The sequence below is a fragment of the Camelina sativa genome, chromosome 9 (assembly GCF_000633955.1).
Source record: "Camelina sativa cultivar DH55 chromosome 9, Cs, whole genome shotgun sequence".
NCBI classification, from domain to species: domain Eukaryota; kingdom Viridiplantae; phylum Streptophyta; class Magnoliopsida; order Brassicales; family Brassicaceae; genus Camelina; species Camelina sativa.
Genome location: NC_025693.1, coordinates 32,313,369 through 32,323,252, shown reverse-complemented (window position 1 = coordinate 32,323,252; position 9,884 = coordinate 32,313,369). Strand labels below are relative to the sequence as shown.

Below are 9,884 nucleotides of genomic sequence, written 5' to 3'. Positions count from 1 at the left end.
TGTAATGAAAATGTTAATTACCTTGCGTAAAATGCATTCAATGTGGCCTAGAAAATCACATTCTTCACAAGAATAAGCATGATGTCCTGCGGATACCATTGTCTCGCAAACGCCACAATACTCCAAAAAATCATTTTCATGTGGGAGCAATTTGCACACAAGTGGATGAATGTGATGGGACTTCTCGACCACAAACTCAGGTATCTCAAGACACTCGAAATGGAAATCCATACCACATTCTATCCAGCAATAAAAAGAGTCAAGAGATATCACATTACATCTATTACATATATCACATTGATAGTTTCGTGTGAAACTTATGTGAGATTTAGTTCTATAAATCAACTTGTGGGGATGAGACTTGTGCATAAGACCTCGCAAAAAGGAATCTAAACACCTCAAATGAACGTTAAAATCACATTCTTGGCAACCAAACGGGACACTGGCAATAATCTCCGTGCATATTTTACAGTAACTAGTTCGTGTGTAATCAAGACGTTTGAGAGGGTGTGCGGGATGCACAGGATGTACAATCTCTCTCGGAAAATCAATACAGTGTTCGTGAACGAATGAGTAACAATGAACGCAACCATAACATATTGCAGAGGGAGAGAGGGTAAGCTCACAGAGAAGGCAAGAACCGCTAGCGTCTGGTCCCGGTTTACACCTCTTAAGCAAGTGACAATGGCTGTAATGGAGCAGCTCTTTGTCTTCATCCCATCCTCTGAAGATGTTCTCACTCTGCGCACACCCCATGTCCAAGTAGATCTCACACTCTTCACACTTGTAAAAAGAACCAGAAGACATGTTGCCACACCCGGAACAGAGGATGTGTCCAGGTTTCTGATCGAACAGACGTAGGCAAAACTCTAGAGGATGATCCGGATGGAAATCGTGTGATACCTTTGGCGGCAGATGAGAGCAAGCTTTACAAAGATTGAAATCGCAAGGGCTACATGCGAACTCGACAAGTTCATCTTTGTAGCAAATGCTGCAAACCCCGTCTGCGACGATCTTTGGAGAAGTCAACGGGCATTCATGGGAGAAATGCTGGAGGAGCTCTGCCATCAAAGTCAACGGGGAGAAACGGGAGATGAGATCCAAAGTTTTTTTCCTGTTAAAATTTAATAGTCACGAATCAAGCCGTCCTAGCATTAACGACTAAGCCCACAAGAGGAGAGTTTGATATGGAGTCTAATTTTTTTTTTTTTTTTTTTTAATGTGAATTATTAGAATTTTAATGTGAATTATTAGAAACTAATTTTGATCAGTCTACCACAGTCCACAGATATTTTTCTCTGATCCTATTAGATTCATCACAAATTATACTTTCTTCTTTTAAGTGTAGTATTTTTAAGAATTTTTCCTTTCAAAAATGTTTCTGGTTAAATCTGAAAAGTTGATAAAAGTTTAATATGGTTTCAAAGGTTACTTTTGGACCTATTACTCAGAGAGACCGACACAAAATCCAAATATTTATAAAAAAAATTTATGTGATTCATAAAGTTTGTAAGATTTTATAAATATAACTGTAAAGTCTAAAGCTGAAATCAAAACATACAAAAATAATTGGAAAGTCTAAAAGTTTAAATCAATTATTGCGATGGGAAAAGCTCCAACATGATTGTTTTTTTTTAACTCTAGCTTAAAACAACAGGGCGATTCTTCCACCATAGCTAGGATCACTAGCTCATTCAGTGGCGAATGTAGGAAGTTATTTTGTATGGGGCACAAATCTGATATAATTAATAATATTAATTTTATATTATAAAAGTATTAAATAAATATATACAATTTATATAATATTTAATCTTTAATACATTTTAAGATTTGAAATCAAAAAATGAACCAAAATTTTTGAAAGTATTATTTATAATAATATTTATTTACATATGTTAGATATATATTTAAAATTGTTAATATGAAAAATGCAGCCGCAGTTATAAAATTCACTATAAAAATATAATATATTTAAATTTACTTATCTATCTAACCATATACACAAATGTAAAATCTAAAAAGAATAAAATAACTACAAAAATATATATATTTTAATGTTACTAATTTTACTGACATTTTTATCAATTAAGATATTGCAATGAATAATTAGGAATTAAATTTGTTAGAAGTCAAGCTGGAGAAAGAAAATAAAATAGAACTAGAACATATAGTTTTCATTATTAAAAGTGAAATGAGGGAAAAGAATCTGGTAGTAAAAAAGAAGAAAAAAGAAAAATAGTAGTACTAAAGACTCAAACTATTGTCCAAAGATAAGACATGAGAAACTCAATTACCAACTGAACTAGAAGAATCATTGAACTACTAACTAATTTATAAAAAGTAGTATGAGGCACGTGCCCCACCTCCCCCTAAGGTAGATCCGCCCCTGAGCCCACCACCTCGTCGTTAGCTCCAACATGGTTCCCACAAATAATATTCTTTAACATTTTCTTGGTTGACTTTCACATTGGGATGGGAAAGCTCCAACATGGGTCCCATGAATGCGATCACAAGTCACAACTATCAACTACCCATGAATATTTTTCTTCGTCCTAGTAAAAAAAAAGAAGAGAAAACTCCTAACACATTTTTGGTTGACTTTATTCTCACATCGGGATGGGAAAGATCCAACATGGATCCCATGAATGCGAGTTGACCTCGCCGAAGATCGTAGCAAATGGGATCTGCAACATCTGCTACAGAGATGAACCTGTTGAATTTGCCTGCGACCCTTGTAACTTCGATCTCTGCAAAGCTTGCTCGGATCTCCCCCTAAAGATGTCACACCATCTCCACCCGGAGCACCCTCTAGAGTTTCGTATTGGCGAAGATGACCGTAAAACCAAATACATGGTGTGCGTCGGGTGCGGGAACATGTCATCTGGAACCTACTACTACGAGTGTGACAAGTGTGAAGTCTATCTTGATTTGGGCTGTGCACTTCAGAAGAGCATTACAACAGGTTGGGAAGCCAAAGAAATGCTCCATTACAGCCATGAACACTTGCTCAAAAGGTGTAGGCCAGGACCAGACTCCAAAGGCTCTTGCCTTCTCTGTGAGCAACCTCTCTCTTTCACTGCTATATGTTACGGTTGCGTTCACTGTTACATGTTTTTTCACGAGCGTTGCCTTGATCTACCCACAGAGTTTCAGCATCCTATTCACCCTATCCACCCTCTCAAACGCCTTGATTACATACAAGCTTTTGATGGTCGGAAACGTTGTAATGCCTGCCATCGCCAATTTGCTGGTGTCCCGTTTGGTTGCTTGGAATGTGAGTTTTACCTTCACCTGAGATGTGCAGATGCCTTGTTGCGGGGTTTGTTGTATAAGTCTCATGAACACAGACTGGTTTATGTAGAAAGTAATAATCGTGGCGGCGTTGATGATAGAATAAAATGCCCATGTCTAATATGCGAGAAAACTGTTATCTATAACAGATTCTATTATTTGTGCGTCGTTTGTGATTTGAGATGTCATACCGAGTGTCTTGAGATACCTGAATATGTGCTCAAGAAATCATATCACGTTCATCAACTTAGTTACAAAAGAGTCGGAGCCATGGACGGGGACGAGGACGATTTTTTGGAGTATTGTGGTGTTTGTGAGACAATGGTAATTTCAGGACATCCTGCATATTCTTGTGAAGAATGCGATTTTCTCGGTCACACTGAATGCATTCTACGCGAGGTAATTAATATTTTGTTACAACTCTGTTTTTTTCTTATAATGATATGATGTTATATATGTATTGACAAAAATGATGAGCTAGTACTCTTACTCATAACCAACAGGAAGAGCCTTCCCCATTGTACTTGAAAGATTTGTACTCTTGCAGCAAAGGCAACACTAAATCTCAAAATCTCAAAGACCTTGGAACTAGTGAATTTGAAGATAGGTTATTGGTATGACTATTTTTTATATATATTATAGTCAATAAACTAGTGAAACAATGTCTTCTCCTAAATTGTCTCAAATATATATGCTCCAGGTTAGTGGCTTCAATCATATTCATGTGATGAGACTAGTCCATATGAGTGAGCTTGAGGAAGAAGGAAACTGCAGCATGTGTGGTACAAAGATACATGATAATCCTTGCAAATGTGAGACATGTAGCTTCCAGTCACATGATTTTTGTGCAGAGCTTGGGCGGCCATCTAGGCATCAATTTCATTTGAACCATTCTCTGACCCTTCTACCAAATTCCCCAAGATGGATGGCAAGAAAGTGTGAGTCATGCAAAAAGAATGTAGAAGGGTTCAATCTCTTCTGTCGTACATGCAATTTTATCATCGACATCAGTTGCGTTTTGAAAAATAAGAAAATGCATGGTGCATTACACATGGGTCAGAAAATCATTGGAACATTGGTAGAGCTTTGCATACAAGACAAACATAGCTTGTTTCAACTTATCGTCTCAAGGTCATATCCTATCGCTTGTTCTATTTGTGGTGAGAAGTTTTGTGGAAAAGCTTTTTCATGTGTGACGTGTGACGATATATACCACCCTTTGTGTATCCAAGTTGGGAGGCAAGTATTAGTTGGTCATCCACTTCATTCTGATCACATGCTAGCAATAATTTCACTTGAAAGTGAATCCAAGTGCACTGCCTGCCAAATGAATATTACAACAAAGTATGGCTATCATTGTTCGCTTTGCAAAATCAATTTCCATATTGATTGCATCAAAGCAGGGATAGTACCAAGCAAGATCAAGTCTCATAGTCACTATCTCTATAACTTTTGGAACAATGATTTGAGGGTGACTCAAGCTTGCAGTGTGTGCACTAGACCTTGTGGTGTGTCTTACTACGGATGTATTGATTGTAAGTTCAGCGCCCATGTACAGTGTATTGGGTTACCATCTAATGTGAAGAACCAACAGCATCAACATACTCTCACACAGGGATATACTTCTTACAGAGACAAATGGTCTGTCCGTGATACATACATGGATAATATATTCTACTCATGTTATCATTGCGAGAAAGGATTTGACACTGAAAAAATCATGTCTACGGTAACCGATTATTTTGTAAACATTTAAACAAACAAAAAAAAATATTTCAGTTAATTAATTCGTCACTTAATTGTTTTATTTTGGATTCAAACAGGACGACCGTGAGGAAGCAACAGAAGAGGAGCAACTTCAAGACATCTATCTTATGTACCTTGAGCGTGACCTCCATGACCTTGTTAAGTTGTGATCAGTCTTTGTGAGTAATGTTTTTCCTCCCTCTCTGAATTTAACCACATATTATGTTATGACTCAATATGTTCCTCTCATTTTCTTCTTGTAGTGCAGAAGATGATGTGACCGAAGCCAGTGACTCTTCTTCTTAGTTTCGTTTTCCTTCACCTCTCTGAAATTGAATACTGAAAACTACTCCCTTATTATATAAGGTTTATGGCTCAAACTCTACTCGTTTATGTATACAAATAGAAGGTGGCGTATTGAAAGACTCGACTCGATCGACTGTGATGAATCTAAAAATTGTATGCCAAACTCCCTCTCTTTCATGCAACTTCAGTGAACTAAAGTTATGTTTTCAAATTCTCTCATCTTCTACTTATGTTTATGATCTACCACCATTGTGTGGAACTGTGGATTGAGTTTGCAACATGTTTTATTTGTTGGATCTTGGATTTGTGGTTTTCATTATTCTGATTGCCAAGTTTGATTTCTCCTTAATTGTATACCTGATTTAATAGTGAGCTCTCCAATTGTTGGACTTGGTATGGAGTATATATAGTTGTTTTGATGAGCAAATAATGTAACCAGGGGTCCAGGATCGATCATATTGCAATAGACAAAACTGTAGAGGATCGTGTAACACCTTGTGAGAGACAGATTAGGAATGAAGACTAATTCAGGAACAAATCAAGAAGCGTATTTAAACAGATGATAAGGGTCAAAGCCGAGTTCTTTTGAGTCACTTGCGAGTTGCGACACGTGACCAGCAAGATACTTCTGAAGAACTGCCACGTATTGGCCATGTGGCAGATTTCAAGACCATGGCTTGAGGATATAAATTAGTTTTGGTGTGGACAAGAGGGGTAATTGAGTTTGAGAGATCGGGTAACAATGTCGGGAGCACAAGGAGCAGAGCCGATGGGGTCAAGAACTGCTACGACGTATGAGTCGGTGGAAGGAGGACAAAACAAGACGAAGCTTGATTTAAAGTCAAAGGATGACGAAGGTGGGATTCAAGTTGACAAGCTTCAAGATAAGGTCTCTGATGCTGCTGGTCTTGGTGGACCTGTCTTTGGTGCTGGTAAAGATGACAAGAAGCAGGATCTTGGTGTTACCGGTACCGGCTAGATCTCTGTAAAATATGTGCATATGCGGTCTTTTCTAGTCATGTAATGTTAAAACTAATCAATAAAAGCGTTTCTGAGACAACGATGAAACCTGACATATTCTTAGACTTTCTTGTGAATCAACTCAAATTGTGTCCTCCTACAAAGCTAAAAGGATCTGTGTATCAAGATACAGAGAAGCAAGATCAAATATGACCTTCACAAAACCAAGAGTGGAACACCAAAGCTTATAAAAACACCCGCAAAAGAAATAACAGACTGTTCCAACACTAATAGGCTGTTCGAGAAAACTAAGATGTGCAACATCAGAGACGGAACCAACAATACCTTTCTTTACTAACAAAATCAAGATATATAAAACGACTCAGGACGCACACATTAAGGACTTCAGATAATACCTAATTAACTTGCATACATATACAAAAGGAAAACAAATCTCAGACACAATCATTCTTCTGTTTTGTCTGACAAAGAAAGTTATGAGACTAATGTTCTATTACTTCTAGTCTAAGTCATATGTAGGAAGTGTGAAGGAAGCAGCACCATCTACGACGTCATCAGTCTTAAGGGTTCCATCTTTAGACATAAGCACTCTGTATATCCGCTTCGAACAGGCCTCACCTACCTTTCTGTCTTCTCCTACTAAATTTTCCACTTTCAAGTCTTTTAGTATAAACTCCTTTTCATGAACCTATTCCCCAATTTGTTAACCAACAACACATCATACCATTTGTATCAGAAGCCATTAGAAACAAACTGAGAAGTCAAACCCCTAGTACGTGTTTACTCACCGACATGTTAGGATTCATATAAACCTCAAGAAGAGACTTCAAGGATGGGTATCTCTTTGACACTGCTAAAGCGTATCTTGGCGGTACCTTTGGTATTGCTACCAACACTTTCAACCTATTGACCCAATGCATACTTACTGATTAAACAAAGAAGGTGATATATAAAAGATTCAAATTGAAATGGGTCTGGATTACTCTACCACAGACTCTCTCTAATCAAGTGCTTATCAGCTCCCTTCTGGGACATTAATGTATTAGCAGCGCATACTGACCACCGAGTTAACTTATCCCTGCGCATTAGACAATAGACAGTTTACTTCAAAATCAAGGACGTCAGCAAAGAGTTCTTTGGAAACAAAATTCAAAATTCAAATAGCATAGATATTAGCACCTGACTTGGCAATAGGCCAGATTACTTGTTAAACGAGCAACATGTTCAGCCACCTCAGCCTCATCTACACAATGCCTTGAATGTACTCCAATATAGTGAGTAGTTAATTTTGCAATTGCCTGTAACACATCAGATCTTTACTAAGGACATAAATGAAGGATTAAGGGGTTTTCCTCTAAACACATTTTCATTAGGAACTGTAGTACCTCATCAATAGGAGGCTTACTCCAACCACTGCCATTTGCAGGGTCCTTATACTCAATCCTCTCCCTAGAAGATAGATTTTTCAGCTTCATTCAGGATTGAAACATTAATGCAAGAAAAATTCACCTTCTCAAACGCACTTTTTGTTTACGTAGGACAATAACTTATTGGTGAGGTAGCATACTGTATAAGATGGGTATTCGTCCTGGAGACGTTTTCTAGAAGTTCTTTATTAGCAACAAGATTACAAAATTCTTCAGCCTCATACACAAGTAAAACATATGGAATCTTGGACCCTAGGGGCAAACTCTGCAATAGATAAAAGAAGATGCAAATCAAGAGAACAATAAATAATGAGTACAGCTGATTCACATAATAATGATCTTCTAAAGGTACAAGGGATTCACTTCTTTACTTAATTTATAATCTGTAACCCATCCATGTAAGGTTTTATGAAGTCATCTTTGATCAATTACTTTCTACACATGTCTCATTCTTAAAGATGGAAGGTTATAAAAAAAAAAACTTATAACTGAAACACACAGGAAGAATAATTTGACAAACAATGCCCACATGCCTATATCTTAAACACAAAGAACAGTTCACATTGAACTTTAAAGTTTAAATGTGTCATCTCAAACCTCATATGACATTTGAAGACAATCAAGAGGACAAGAATCATAGCTCGACTTCCATCGCCAAGAGTAAGATGAAATGAAATTCTCAACACAGAAGAGTATGGTGCATAAGTCAGAGAAAAAAAACACATGTTCAACTAACAAGCTTATCCTAACTGAAAACAGAGAATCAGATATACAGACCAGATTGGGCATTGATAACAGTTACAAGTACTTGGTTCTAAGAATCACTTGTCATGAGATCCAATATGCAAGCCTATTGATTAACATTGGCCCATACTACAATCTGCCTGAGATTTTATCGTACCTGAGCAATATCCTCTGGAAGTGTAATTTCCCACACAATGGATCTCTCAATTGGATTAGAGGTTACACGGTATGTAATGCCTTTCTCTTGCAACCCCGAAACAAGACGTCCTGTATCAACTGAAGGAACTGAGTCTCCATACTTTAGTGATGAATAAGCTAAACCTTGAGGTATGTATGTTGAAGAATGATACGTAGAATGGAGAAAGTCCTTACCTCCAAAAGATTCTTCAATCAGTTTATTGTCAATCAAGGCGACAATAGATTTAAGGGCTTTGTCCTTTTCCCATTTCTTCTTTTCCTTCTCCAACTTTTTATGCTCAGCATCTTCAGCTTTCATGGCAGCTTTTTGTAATTTCTCTTGCTGGATGATTGGAAGCTAATTAACTATTGATCCAAGGAATACAAAATATATAAATTATGTTAAAATAAACATAAAGCTCACTTCTCTTCTTAACTTCTTTTCCTCTGTCGCGCTGATCTTTTCATCTTTAGACATCTTCTTTTTAGGCAACGCATCAACAAAAAGATAGGTACTTTTGTAACTTTCAGGCTGCTTCTGTCGACACATTGTCTCATCGCTTGTCTCTTCTTTCTCATGCTCAGAATCCACCTGGTTTTTGCAAGTAAAGCAAAATAACAAAAGGTAAGCGATTTATATATTATACTGCTTGTAACATTTAGTAGTAAGATCAAACAAAAGAGAAAGGTAACCATCGATGCCCAAAATAAGCAAATAAAAATACTCCCAATCCTCTAAAAGACAGCATTAGGAATCACAAATAGAGCCAACTAATTCCTTAATCATATACACCCATCATGAAGATTGTGGTATGAATGCAGAATGTTTTGCAGATAAAGTACCTCAATAGCATCTTTAGACAGTGTAGATCGAAAACCAGCGCTCTGCATCCAGCTAGTATCATCATCTGACACAAACCATTTATAAGTGATGAAGAGACTACCCTTTGCAAATCACACACATGATTTATAGTTCATAACTGCGTAAACTACTTTGCTTAGATATTCTATTATTCAGGTCATAGTAAGCCTCACCAAAATCAGCATCATTGGATCCAGGTTCCAATCCACAAGGTTGCTTCCAAGAATCATCAGCACCATGCACAGGTACATACAACTTCTTTGCAGTTCCAGGTTCGGAATTGTCTTCAGAATCCGACTCAAGAGATATTACTCGTTTACCTAATCCGGTTTCGAAAAAAAAAAAAAAAA

General features: G+C 37.2%; 3 protein-coding genes and 1 pseudogene across 5 annotated transcripts in view; 2 read left to right on the top strand and 2 right to left on the bottom strand.

Annotated features, from left to right (window-relative positions):
* The window catches only part of LOC104713634, a 3,264-nt gene extending 2,126 nt beyond the window's left edge, over window positions 1-1,138 (bottom strand). The window contains exon 1 of the mRNA XM_010430802.2: window positions 22-1,138. Coding sequence (XP_010429104.1) covers window positions 22-1,068 — 1,047 coding nt within the window. The 5' untranslated portion in view covers window positions 1,069-1,138. The remainder of the gene's footprint in view (window positions 1-21) is intronic.
* LOC104713631 lies at window positions 2,576-6,026 on the top strand. 3 transcript variants are annotated; one of them, XR_755672.2, is made up of 6 exons: window positions 2,576-3,690; window positions 3,795-3,905; window positions 3,992-5,020; window positions 5,115-5,216; window positions 5,301-5,496; window positions 5,783-6,026. XR_755672.2 is itself a non-coding variant. In XM_010430800.1 (5 exons), exons 1-4 carry the CDS (start codon window positions 2,617-2,619, stop codon window positions 5,205-5,207), a joined length of 2,307 nt encoding a protein of 768 aa, XP_010429102.1. In that variant the 5' UTR covers window positions 2,576-2,616; the 3' UTR covers window positions 5,208-5,216; window positions 5,306-5,692. The 3 variants fall into 3 exon arrangements, 2 of the variants coding, with proteins under 2 accessions (XP_010429102.1, XP_010429101.1); XM_010430800.1 differs by lacking the exon at window positions 5,783-6,026 and having other exon boundaries at window positions 5,306-5,692; XM_010430799.1 differs by lacking the exon at window positions 5,783-6,026 and having other exon boundaries at window positions 5,301-5,692.
* Window positions 6,046-6,422, top strand: LOC104713630. The gene has a single exon (XM_010430798.2). The coding sequence runs from the start codon at window positions 6,086-6,088 to the stop codon at window positions 6,320-6,322; it is 237 nt and encodes a 78-aa protein (XP_010429100.1). The 5' UTR covers window positions 6,046-6,085; the 3' UTR covers window positions 6,323-6,422.
* LOC104713629 overlaps window positions 6,636-9,884 on the bottom strand; it is a 3,835-nt pseudogene continuing 586 nt past the window's right edge.